Source organism: Musca domestica, unplaced genomic scaffold (genome assembly GCF_030504385.1).
Source record: "Musca domestica strain aabys unplaced genomic scaffold, Musca_domestica.polishedcontigs.V.1.1 9, whole genome shotgun sequence".
Taxonomy (NCBI): Eukaryota; Metazoa; Arthropoda; class Insecta; order Diptera; family Muscidae; genus Musca; species Musca domestica.
Window position 1 is genome coordinate 7,606,541 of NW_026712435.1, and position 13,991 is coordinate 7,620,531.

Consider the following 13,991-nt stretch of genomic DNA (forward strand, 5'->3'; position numbering starts at 1 on the left):
TTCCAGTAACAATTTGTAACAATTGTTACAAATTTTAGGGTAACCAGACACACCTTATTATAGCGAAAATATTCTGGAGGGTGTATTAAAGCCTTGAGCTCGCCAACATTTTACAAAATTCATTTCCAGCGCACATTGCCCACCAAAATCTCCGGATACCAATCCTTTGGACTATTGTGTCTGGAGTATTTTGAAAAGAAAGGTTGGCTCTAAAAAATACCAAAGAGTCGATCACCTCAAGCAAGCGCTTCGCCGGGAATGGACCAAAATACCGCAGAGCAACATTTGGGCAGCGTGTGACGTACAAATCTAAACTTATTCTAAAATGTGATGCTATTTCCGTCATTTTTTGCTTTCATTCAATAAAATTTAAAAAAAAATTAAAAATTATGGCATTTGACTTTGTTGCATTTTTTGAGGGTAATTCATAGTTACAAACTTAACTTTGATTTACATAAAAATAATTGATTGTGTACCACTGTGGGTCGATAATACCTTCCATGGAAACTGTTTTTTCATGCTTAACAATTTAGTTGCACCGGATCTCTCTCTCTCTCTCTCAATTTTTCGCATTGCAGCAATTAATATAGTCATTTAATAAATAAACATTCACACATGTGTATGTGTGTAAATGGGAAGACATTACACGAGACTGCTTAATTAACTGCTTTTGTGACGACAACAAAGCATTTTCAATTTTCTTCAAAAGTGCTGACAGTGAAAAGCCAAGCCAAAAGATTGTACCTACCTCGGCTTGCATTGGATGTAATGAAAGACGGCGTTTGGAATTGAATTGAATTATTTTATTAAAACTACAGTTGGCATATTTAAGACACATTTCAAGAGTTGCCATTAACAATTGACAATTTGTTTTGAGCTTATGTAACGGTAATACAAGTCAGGCATTCTTTGCATAAACATCTCAATTTCAAAATATGTATGTATGTATTTTTGTACATAGTATATGAATACAGACAGTAAGCAGAACGCAGCTTAAATAACTCGATCTACTACTTTCAGTCTTTAGGTTAGACTTAGCTATCGATAAATGGCTTTCTCTATTTATGAATTTGATGAACACTTTGTGCTCTGCCAGAGGGATCTTCGGGACACCCCCAGTCACGACGTGGTACCCACCGAGTGACGGTTTTGGCGGCACTTTCGCCTGGAAACATTTCTTCGAATATGCTGCGATAATAGTAGGCCTCCTTGGTAGTAGGGGTGTTGACGGGGTACTTTTCTGAGGCTTTGGCAAACTCAGCATCGGAGACATGATCTGTTGCCACGCGACGAATGTTGTCTATCCAATTGTAACCCACTCCGTCGGAAAATTGTTCTTTCTGACGCCACAGCACCTGATCCGGCAGATAATTGTCGGCAAATGCTGCCCGCAAAATGTGCTTCTCGATTCGATACTTCTGCTGGCCTTCGAAACAATTGAGGTCACCGGGTATTTTGTCTTCAGGTCTCACCGACATAACATAATTTACAAAAGCCGTATCCAGGAATGGCACACGCAACTCGATGCCCTTGGCCATTGACACCTTATTGGATCGCAGACAGTCGGAGAGGTGGAGTTGAGAGACCCGCTTTACCAACTCCTCGTGGAAGTCAGTGCAGTTGGGAGCATTAAAGAAATACAGATAGCCACCGAATATTTCGTCGGCCCCCTCTCCGGAGAGTATCATTTTTATGCCGGTACTTTTGATGTAACGCGTCAGCAGAATCATGGGTAAACTGCAGCGCACCGTCGTCACGTCATAGGTCTCCAGGTGGTAGATCACGTCACGAATGCCGTCCAGTGCATCTTCTATTTCAAAGATGACCTCTCTGTGATCGCTGCCTATGTACTCGGCTACCATGCGAGCTGCTTCGAAATCTGGAGCCCCCTTTAGACCAACCGAAAAGGTTTTGAGGCGATAGCTGGGATCACGCTCTCTCTGGAGTTTTGTTGCAATGGAAGCAATTAAGCTGCTATCTACGCCACCGGAAAGTAGGGCACCAAAATTAACATCGCACTGCAAATGCGATCGAACCGCACTCTCAAGAGCTGCCCTTAGTTGACACAAGTCTGCGCTCATCGATGGCGTTTCGTACATCCAAGTCGGTCGGAAATAGGTGCTCTTAATCAGATTGTCCGCTTTGCCGTACCGCAGTTCGCCTGGTGGGAAAGTTTCCACCTTAGGACATACATCCACAAGGCATTTCAATTCGGACGCCACCCAAATATTGCCATCAACATCTTCGCCGACATACAATGGGATTATTCCAAACGGATCTCGGGCAATAAGAATGGTTTTTTCTCGCTTATCGTACAAGACGAAAGCAAACATGCCGGTTATATGATCCAACAACAGTTCGCCGTATTCCTCGTACATCTCGATGATGACACTGCAATCACTTTTTGGCTTGTAGTGACCACGTCTCTTGGCAATTTCAGCGGACAGTTCTAGATAATTGTATATCTCGCCGTTTGCCACCAAAATCACATTTTCGTTTTCCGAATACAGGGGCTGGTGTCCAGTTTCGACTTCAAGAATTGCCAAGCGTTCGTGTATCATAAGAACACCATGGTCCGGCAGATAACATACCCCAGTGTAGTCCGGGCCTCGATGTCTCTGTTTGCCACTCTGTCTATATCCAATTTCGCGCAATGTGTGGACTCGTCCGTAATATGTTTTTGGCTGGATACACTCTCCATCCTTGGAGAAAATAGCAAATATTCCGCACATTGTTCGTAAGTTTTTATTTTGAATCGAAAACGATTTGAATCTTCTTCCCACTTCAATACAAAGTCCACAAATAAATACGGAACACACGCCGACTGAGTGTCAAGTTCGATGCTAACTAAAGTTGTGTCAATGCTAGCGGCGTCTTTTTAAAGAAGATCCATGCCAAACAACGCTTTGCTTGTGTGTTTATCTGTTTTGATTGTCTCTTTCCACTTGCGAGAGTAGTAACGGAGAGGTTGCGTTCACTTCTCGAATGAGCGGGTAGAGTCTGAGAATGATATCTTTCTTGACGGTATTTCATCAGACAATTGGTCGGAACAAAACACTTCTCTCTCATACCAGTTGTTCACACATACACATACACACGTCCATACATACATTAATGTTTATACCTCACTTGTATCTTTCGAATACCATTTTTATCGGCCAGACACGGAAAACTATTGTTGGCTCTGGTTGTTTTGTTGTTATGAGAATTTCTGTGGGAAAGTACAGTAGAATCCGCTTAAGCAGCACCATTCACATTGATTTCGTTTTAGCTACCCGAAGTAAGCAATTTAGATACCACACATATTTTTGACCAACATAAGAATCTATTCCGATGTTTGTCCATGTAAAATGTACAAATGTACGGAGTTGACCCGCTCTACCATCATTATACCCTCCGAGGTAAGATTGATGTACAAATGTACGCAAATGCATATTTAACGTTTTATAAGAGTAATAATTATTCAAAATGTTGGCCCTTTGTGGGGGAGGTACCAGATATTGATAAATGCCGCTAAAATTTTAAAAATTCTGTGTCTCAGGTGCTAATGTTACATAGGGCAATAATAAAACGTGGACCACTTTTATCAATTGAACGCTCGGTGTTTGGTGCCTATTACGCATCCAAATACGGAATATTGGGAGATACCGTATGAAGATTTTCTGGCAGTGGAGATAATATGATATTACGAACTCCAAATGCCAAATTTTGATACAATTTCGGTGAAATATGTGAGTCCAGTTATATGGGATCTATACCTAAACGTTGATATACAGTTCTTTGCAAATATGTTTCCTACAACTGACAGAAAGTTCTGTTCAAAAATATGATTAAAACAGCCAAAACTGCTTGAATCTGGCGTTATAGGCATTAGGGGGTTTTATCAAAATGTGGACCTAAATGGCAACTTTTCAATACCAAAAATTCAATGCATCTCAACAAATTTTTATTAACCTACTCATTGACAGAAAAACGGACGGACATGGCTAAATCGACATAAAGCATTATGCTGATGAAGAATATATATACTTTGTGGTATCTTAAACCTGACTTTATCGCGAATTTAACAGGGAGACAGACATCGTCTAAGAATTTCATGCTGATCAAGAGTAATATACCTATAGGATACAAAAATGCAAATGGATATAAATGCTACCCGAAAGCATCTACTTGCCTGAACACAGAAATCATAAGTCCAACCCTATCCGTTTACGCAATACCATTGCACAGTGGTCGCTGCCATTGGCCAAAATTCAAAAAATGAAAATCAGATATTTATTGTCAATTGTGTACAAATGAACTCTTAAGGGGTTAAGCTTTTTAGAAAACATAATAATCTTGGCTTCATTCTAACGAGACACTTCGAAAATAGCATCAAAAAGGAGAAAATATAGTTAGTTGTTTTTTTCAGTGGGATCCGAGAAAAAGTGGAGTAAAGATAGAACTGTATTACAAAATTAAATACATTTTAAAATTACAAATCTTGGCATCATTATTGAAAAGCAAGGTATTAACTTATTTTTAGCGCAGTAATTTGTGTGTTTAGTATATGTGTATAATATAGAAGATGTGTGCGTTCTGAGTTGCCTTTAAGATTAATTTTGAAAATAAAATTAGATTTCAGTTAAAGTTTTAATTGTTTTCCCCCCTGAATCCTCCAATGTGATTTTTTTCACGCCATTAGTAATGGTCCTAAGATTCTAAAAGTGCTAATTTAACTTTCAGATTTTGTCAGATGTGTACGTTATGCCCAATATACTGAAGTGACTTCGCTGCAATTTTGTCAGTTCTATGGTGCTAGTGAAATAGAATATGTTATTGTTGTTAGGGATTGATAAGGATGTAATTGAGGGGTGTTCAATAATGTTGCAAGCATTGTCCTCTGGGTATAATATTTATGTCGAAAAATTCAAGGCCTTTCCAATGGAAACTGCTAAAGAGGTTATAAATTTATATCCATGGCAATATCTTCCAAGTTTCGACAACAAACACAGATCTTATTAACAGTCTTCTTCTGAGCTCTGACCCTTTTATAATGGGACAGCGAACGTTTCGAACCAATAACCAGTACAGAAAGTCTTAAAGTCGAGGGGCCCGCTTCATGATACCCTACACCACTTTGCATGTTTAGTAGAGCGTCACATAACAAATACAGGTTTTAATGGGGAATTTGTGAGAATCATACCAACAATGATTATAGTAATAATTAAAAGTCCAAAGGAACTAATATATGGGAGGAATATCCTCCTCTGAATCGATTTCTATTAAATTTGTCGAGGCATCTGCGCCTTCTCAATTCGGGCTTGTATTATCCATTTGGTGCACAATTAACTTGAAATCGGATAGATATATATGAGAGCTATATCTAAATTTGATTTGGGCTAATGTTACACGTTTGGTGCACAATAAAAGGCAAATCGGACGAAGATATATATTTGAGCCATGTCCAAATATTAACAGATCTCCATAAAATTTAGAAAGTGTATTTCTGAGTTATACTTGATATATTTCCCGAAATATCGTTGTCACAGAGTGCATATTACGGCTGCGGAGGACAAAAATAACAAATCGGATGAACAATATATATGGGAGCTATATATATATATATATGAACCGATTTCGATCAAATTTGGCATACTTATTTTCAGGTCCCATCTGGTCGTACGTATATTCCATACTATTTGGGCTGATATTACAAGTTTGGTGCACAATATAAGGCAAATTGGGTGAATATATATGGGAGTTATACCTATATTTCAATAGGGTCTTAAGTCAAACTAATTATTTGTGCAAGATTTATCTTTGATTTAATTTTACATTATATTGTTATTTTATTTTGTTTACAAAAAATAATCAAATTTGGACTTGATTTGTGTAAAAAATGCTTCTATTTTTGGAAGTACCTTACAAGGGACTCTACCTGATGGCGGGCTGTTCCAAATAATTTTCAGTAAGATTATTTTTTAGCTCCTTAGAACGTAAAATGCCAAATAACATTACAATCTGGTGTAGAAATGTGACAAGAATTGGGCAAATAACCCTTATTCGGGAGGTACGTTATATGGGGACCATGCCAAAACATGCATCGACCATATCCATTTTGTCACATTTTTTATATTTATCCCATCAAGGTACCATAACCAAAGATTCATATTGATATCTGCACTGAAAGTATTTTTGGCCGTTGTTCCCATACGACCTCGACCACAGTGCATTGGTACCATGGTACAATGATATCAAGGTATCATATGATACCATATGATTTTAATTTTTTATTTTCTTGGCTTAATATGTCATTTTTATTTGTTTATGTATGTTTTCTTTCAATAATGCTTATGTATGTTTTCTTTTCAATAACAAAAAAATTGTTCAGAAAATATTCAAATTCGGGTGTTTTCAAAATGTTTCAAAAATCTAGAATTTATGTAGCGAAATAATCCTTTAGAGATATATAGAACCTGGTTTTGAAAAGAAGTGTTGACCTTTCATTCAGTTTTTCCGGTTTTCAATTATTTATTCAAAATAAATGCAACAAGTTGTTTGATTTTTTTTATTGTTTTTATACTAATTCTGACATAACAAGCCAAACAGGTAGACCTCTAAACTTGCAATTTTTTTGGCCTACCTTCTCTTCATTGTACCATGATTGGTATCAAATTTAAATTACTTTTCCTTTTGTTCAACTTTAATATGAATTAAGTACTTTATGTGCAAATATATTCCAAATTTGCCAAACCATCTTCTTAACTTCACTCTACATTTCAAGTAACAGTTCTGGCTGATTACGATTGCTCAATTACAAATAAATTACAAATTTGTAGCACTTTGTGTACTAAAGGAGTAATACAAAAAGTATCGTTTCGTACAAAATTTAGATTGTTGTGGCACAAATTTCACAAAATTCCGCACCAATGTACCTCGTGTTAAAGTTTAAGTTATTGCTAATTGCTCAAGTACATTTTATATCCTTCTGGTTAAAATTTAAATAAATTGAGTTTAATATTATATATAGAGAATGTATGTTTGGATTGAAGAATATTGTTTTCATTTTCAAAATGAAACTCTTTCAATCCGCTAAATAGAGTTGTCAGAAAACTCTTTAAAAGTTAGCCTGCTCATGATTGGAGGCCTTAATGGAAATTTCCATTGACATTCGCCAAAAATATTGTTCAATATTAATGACAGATTACCACGCGTAGTTGGGCCAGTGCAATATTGGAGATTGCGCTAACGAAACATTTCTGAGAACTTCAATGTGCTATTTCATTTTGATTGGTAGAAAAGCTTGCTTGCAATTCCTTAACTTCAAAATACGAATCGAAATTGGCTAGATTGGATGAATTTGGGGTACGATCGGTACGACAGTTAATCGGAAAAGATTAGACTGTATATCTTAGGTTGTATTATCTGGAATGGGGGAAAGAAACTTGTAAACATATATGCTGATAGGGATTAAAAAAATAAACATACGTTTCATTAGGTTCACGCGTTTATATAACGATACTGTGTAGTTTTTCGATCTTCGTTTAGGTTCGCTGTCATATATACTTTTATTCGGTCTCTTCGTCGCTATCTGGCAAGCCTCCAATATATATGTCTTCCTTTAGTTCCAAGTGCAAATTCTTTGGGCCAAAGTTTATATTTGACATTTTCGAATGTTTTCGATAATGAATTTAAGCCCTTTAGAAAACCAAAAAACGATTTAGTGGTGCTGATATTTAAGACATAATCGGTCAAACATGAAACTCCTTCGCTTATAGCATACATGACAGAGAAAATTTAGGGAAAAGGTAAAGTGAGTTCTATGGGAAAGAAAGGGGTTGAATGAGGACTCATGTTTCCCTCCAGCAAACTTTCCCTGCCTAATTAAGGTATTAGTAGTCAAATGTTGTATGAATTAGAGTGGGTATTAAGATAAACAAGTAAAAAACCTGTAAGTTCGGCCGGCCGAACTTTGAATATCCTCCACCATTTGGAACTAATTTAAAAATTAAATAATAATAATAATAATAATAATAAAAATAATAATAATAATAATAATAATAATAATAATAATAATAATAATAATAATAATAATAATAATAATAATAATAATAATAATAATAATAATAATAATAATAATAATAATAATAATAATAATAATAATAATAATAATAATACCAATAATAATAATAATAATAATAATAATAATAATAATAATAATAATAATAATAATAATAATAATAATAATAATAATAATAATAATAATAATAATAATAATAATAATAATAATAATAATAATAATAATAATAATAATAATAATAATAATAATAATAATAATAATAATAATAATAATAATAATAATAATAATAATAATAATAATAATAATAATAATAATAATAATAATAATAATAATAATAATAATAATAATAATAATAATAATAATAATAATAATAATAATAATAATAATAATAATAATAATAATAATAATAACAATAATTATAATAAAATCCGTTAATAATTCTGCTTAAATCGTAAAAATACCGAATGTAGCCTTTATATTAGGGTCTATACGAGGACGTGGATCTGCATAGGCAACCTTTGTCATAAGACATTACAATATTCAAATGCAAAACTTGAAAAAAAAAATCGGTAAATAATGTAGCTAAAATCATGAGAATACCGATCACCAAAATACCATTATATGGGAGCTATACCAATACGTGGACCTACATGACCCATATTCAACACCAAAAGTCCTGCAGACATTTGACATACACATTTGAGTAAAATTTTATCAACCTACTTTATTTCGTTCGGAAGCTAGAGTGATTTCTGCAGACGGACGGAAGCCGGTTAATCGACATAGAATTTTATGCTGATCAAGAATATATACATTTTGTGGGGTCCAAAATGTATATTTCGAGGTGTTACAAACGGAATAACAAACTTATATACCCTCCATACTATGGTGGAGGGTATAACAACAACTCTAACAACAAAGTTTTCCCGCGATTCGTTCGAAAACAATACAGCTCGGCAACTCACAGCCGAAGTACATTTAGGCAACCGTATTGTTTGTGTACTTCTGGTATTGAAATGTTTGTGGTTTTGTTTGGTTTGGATTACAAAACGATTGAAAACATGTAAAAAGGCAGAATTGCAAACAACCGAAATAAAATTTGAGTCAAATCGGCCTAGTCGTTCCTTATTGGTGGACAACTATACATTTTCTTAACCATTTTCCATAGATTGATTTACATATATTTTCCAACGCTTTATTCTTTTTTGATGGATTCGACACAAAAAAAAAAAACTTTTGACCCCAGGAGAGATTTTTGCTGACATAGGTCATTGCTTATCCTTTTAGGTAAAAGAATAAATGCATTTGACGGTGTCATAGTTCAAATTGGGTGCATCATTAACTTAACTATTTATGTGTTTACCTCTTGATAACTGTGGTTGACCTTGACTTTAACAATATATATGTTAAACAGTTGCCTTTAGTCTGTGGTCAATGCAAGGCGAGGATAATATATTTTTATAAATTATTTATATTACACATATGTGTTTTAAAGATATTCTTTTAGCCTATTTTCGTGGGCCTCTTGAGCTCTTCCTGACGGATCTTCGGGACAACCCCAGTCCAGGCGTGGCGCCCATTTCTCCACGGTTAACGCTGGCGACTCACCGGGAAACATATCTTCAAATATACACCTGTAGTAATAGGCCTCCTTCGTTGTTGGAGGATTAATGGGAAATCGCTGCGAGACATTTGCAAATTCGGCGTCGGTGACACGTTTTGCAGCAAACTTGGGTAAGGCTTCGATCAAATCATAGCCGACGCCATCGGAAAATTGCTCCTTTTGTCTCCACAACACCTCCGGTGGCAAGTAATTCTTATCGAATGCTTTCCTTAAGATGTACTTCTCCATGCGGTGGTCTTGAATGCCTGAATAGCAGTTCAAGGCACCCGGTATTTTGTCCTCAGGTCTAATTGACATAACGTAATCGACGAAGCTTGTGTCTAGAAATGGAACTCTAAGTTCTAAGCCCTTGGACATGGTCACTTTGTTGGCCCGCAGAATATCGGATACATGTAGCTGGTCGAGGCGCGTTACCATTTCTCGGTGAAATTCACCGTACGTTGGTGCCTTGAAGAAATACAAATAACCTCCGAAAATTTCATCTGCTCCTTCGCCCGACAGGATCATTTTAATGCCAGTACTTTTGACGTAACGCGCCAAATAGAACATCGGCAAACTGCATCGAACAGTGGCAATGTCGTACGATTCCAAGTGATAGATCAGATCCCGGACTCCATCAAGACATTCTTCCACCGTAAAAATAACTTCGGTGTGGTCACTGCCGATGTAATCGGCAACCATGCGTGCGTGTTTGAAATCTGGAGAGCCCACCATGCCGACTGAAAAGGTTGGAAGGCGATAACTAGGGTCCCGCTCTCGCATGATTTTCGTAGCAATGGAGGCAATCAGACTGGAGTCAACACCGCCCGAAAGGAGAGCTCCAAATGATACGTCGCACTGCAAATGACTACGAACCGCGCCTTCTAAGCGTTTCCGTAACTCAGCTATATCCGCCAGTTGGTTTGGTATTTCAGTTTGCCACGGCCTTACAAAGAAGGGCTGAGGATTGAGGTTATTCGGGTCGCCCATTGCAAAATGGCCGGGCGGAAAGTTCTTGATATTTTTGCAATATTCAATCATGCTCTTCATCTCGGAGGAGATCCACAAATTTCCCTCCACATCCTGTCCAATATATAGCGGCATAATACCGAAGGGGTCGCGGGCGATCAGCACACGTTTTCGGTTCTCATCGTACAGCACAAAGGCGAACATGCCCTCAATGCGGTCCAACAAGTGTTCCCCGTACTCCTCGTACAATTCGATGATGACATTGCAATCGCTTTTGGGCTTGTAGTTGGGTCGGTTTTTCGCTATGTGTTCACTTAATTCCAGATAGTTGTAAATTTCGGCATTAGCCACCAATGCCACAGCACCATCTTCCGACAACAGGGGTTGTTTGCCAGTTTTTACACCAATGACTGCCAGACGTTCATGCACCAAAGCAACGCCGTGCTCCGGAATTACCCTTACTCCCGTCTCGTCCGGACCACGATGTCGTTGTTTGCCACTCTGGCGATAGGCCAGTTCCCGCAGTGTCTGCGAACAGCCACAGTAGTTCCTTGGAAGGATCCCTTGGCTATCCTTCGATAGAATAGCAAAAATTCCACACATAATTCCGTGCGCCTTGATTCTTAGATTCGTACTTGTTTCGGAGACGTAGTTTAACCAACTGAAGATCGACTGAGCTCCATCTCACATTTCGAAACTTTTTATACTTGGCCATTGGGAGCGAAAAAAAAATTAATTAGAACATTATTAATAATTCGAATTCGGCAATATTCATTCACGTTCCGCTTGTTTGCCAGCATGTTTTAAATGTATGCCATTTTCGTTGCGCACCATCCCTATTGGACCCCATTTGAATGTTTTATTTTCGTGGGAATATGATCGCGCTTCAGTTGAATATCATAGTCGGCCTTTCGAGCTGACCCATCCGCTTCGAAATTAATTAACTGCTTTTAATTTAAGCTAATTTATGTAGTGTGAAATTCAAAGCTTCTTATTTATGATTTTATTTTTCTTCGTGACTGATTAATAATTTTGCGACTGATGCAAAGCTGGATATTGGAATTTGATTAGTTTAATGGAGAAGTAGAAAACGACGACCAATTTATTGATATTGGAATTAATTATACCCTACACCAATATTTGAGGGTAATTTGATATGATTATATGCCTAAAAATGTATGTTCTCCAACCAAGGACGAATTAGTTATTGTGCACCATTTGTCCATGGTAGAATCAAGGAGATAAAGTCATGCAATCATATGTTTACTAATTTCTCAAAAATGATTCATTTGACAACATCAGATTGTCAAAATTTGTATTTATAAATACATTGTACATACATACACAAATCAGAGATGGGAACCTGTTTTATGTAGTGAAATGTGACAAGGTAAATTATAGAAAATGCAGAGATGGGTATGATTATTTGAAAAGACTTTACCTTATTAATTTTTTTACCATGTATTTGTCCTTACCTAATCTGAAACTTATCTTAAACTTACAAACCTTCACAACATAGATAAATGAATATCTACAGAGTATTGAAGTTTGAGGATATTCAATAAAGGAAAGCGATTTTAATGTGATTTTGAACAAATTTACATCTTGGGATCCATGAAAACCACACCCGAGTTGTATATGATCTGTACCAGAACTGCAATAATATAAAAGTTTTACTACGTTAATAGATTTCTCCTTTATGATATCGAAAAAAAAATTGCAAAATTAGTAGATTCATGTAGGTTCTGGAACAGACCATAAGTTGTCCATTAAATTTCATCTGATATTGTTAATTTTATTGTGCAAAAAATTGCGAGACCATAGTACAAATTTCCACAGAGCTAAATTCTGGTGTCATTACAATGATCCGAAGTCGGATAAAAACTGCTCAAGGTCATAATTTTAGTTCTTTGTTGTGTCCCGTAAACGGCACCTTAAATTTTTCTACCGAAATGGTGTCAATGATTATTTGCGATCTAGCATGTTGACGTTTAAATCCGAGTCACATTTATTCACTCTCGGGATCGATTGGGCATTTAAAAGCTTATATGTAACGAAAAAACCCAAGCTCTCTGCCAAAATTTACCTTATTATTACGATTAAACTATTTAAAAGTAAAAGCTTGGCACATGGTAAAATTTATATTAAACTTTGGTCAAGAACGAATTTGGAAAATATTGGTCCATTGTTTCTCGTATCGCCCCAAAAGGTCTAAATTTTTCAAAAAACTTTTTTATAATATATATCTATAAAAGAGGAAAATGTTCGTATGTTGGTTTGTCTGTATGTTTGTAATTTATGGACTCGAAAACCGCTAAACAGATTTTCCAGAAAGTTTCCAAGTATACATCGCCTGAAAGTAACATAGGCTATATACATTTTTAAAATTCCACGTGGAACTGGAGAATCAGAGGTACGTCCCAAGAATTTAGATTTACATGCACATGTCTATAGTTCGATTACAGAAACAGTCTCCAAATTTCGAACGAGTGACGGGATTTGATCAGAAAATAAATTTGCCAAATTATTTTGAAAACGTGATGTTTGTCCGTTTTCAATGGAATTCGGAAAGAGTGACGGAATTTGGCACAATTATAAATGTGTCAAATGTGTCATATACAGAGTGAGATAAAAAAACTGCAACCAACTTCAGTCTGCTGTCATTTCTAAGATACTGTTAAACTTATACCAGTGACAGCTCATTATATTGTTTACAAGCGTTTTGTACGCATTTTGGTGAGAATTTTCCAGAAAAAAGTGGCTATCGTTAGACCACTCCAGCATTTAAATGTGAATAAATCTTTTGTGTCTCGTACCATCGCTCGTTATCGTGATACTGGTAGCGTAGCTCGACATGGTTCGAAAAGTAAAGAAGCGACTTGATCGAAATCCGCGTCACAGTGGCCGAAAAATGGTTCGTGAGTTGAACATATCGCAAATATTGAAAAATGAGCTCGAGGTAAAGACATTAAAATTCCAAAAAGTGCAAGAACTTACACCGCAAAAGAAAGAAAATAGACTCAAAAGAGCTAAAGAGTTGCTTTGCTTGGGCGAAAGTGGTGAACTGCCGAATTAGGTTTTCTCCGATGATAAAATATTCGTTGTCCAGCAGTTTGTAAACAAACAAAATTATGGTATTTACTTGCCAAGGAGGTCAGCTGAAAATGTGCACCTTCGATTGGCCACCAGAACTCAAGCGCCAACCATGGTGATGGTGTGGGCCACCATAACAGCCAATGGTCGCGCTTCAGCACACAATGACCACCAAAATCTCCGGATACCAATTAGTTGGACTATTGTGTCTGGACTATTTTGGAAAGCAAGGTTGGCATTAAAAAATACCAAAGTGTCGATCAC

The 13,991-nt window shown here is 36.3% G+C and overlaps 2 protein-coding genes across 2 annotated transcripts; both read right to left on the reverse strand.

Moving 5' to 3' along the window:
* Positions 1–781: 781 nt before the first annotated feature.
* On the reverse strand, positions 782–2,899 carry LOC101894179 (probable asparagine synthetase [glutamine-hydrolyzing]). The gene has a single exon (XM_005189286.4). The coding sequence runs from the start codon at positions 2,730–2,732 to the stop codon at positions 1,059–1,061; it is 1,674 nt and encodes a 557-aa protein (XP_005189343.1). The 5' UTR covers positions 2,733–2,899; the 3' UTR covers positions 782–1,058.
* Positions 2,900–9,481: 6,582 nt separating this feature from the next.
* LOC101894001 (uncharacterized) lies at positions 9,482–11,331 on the reverse strand. The gene has a single exon (XM_005189285.4). The coding sequence runs from the start codon at positions 11,235–11,237 to the stop codon at positions 9,552–9,554; it is 1,686 nt and encodes a 561-aa protein (XP_005189342.1). The 5' UTR covers positions 11,238–11,331; the 3' UTR covers positions 9,482–9,551.
* Between the last annotated feature and the right edge of the window lie 2,660 nt (positions 11,332–13,991).

Bases quoted from the DNA above. Each gene is read 5' to 3' on its own strand.
- LOC101894001 (XM_005189285.4), bottom strand. From the start codon at position 11,237: ATGTGTGGAATTTTTGCTATTCTATCGAAGGATAGCCAAGGGATCCTT.
- LOC101894179 (XM_005189286.4), bottom strand. From the start codon at position 2,732: ATGTGCGGAATATTTGCTATTTTCTCCAAGGATGGAGAGTGTATCCAG.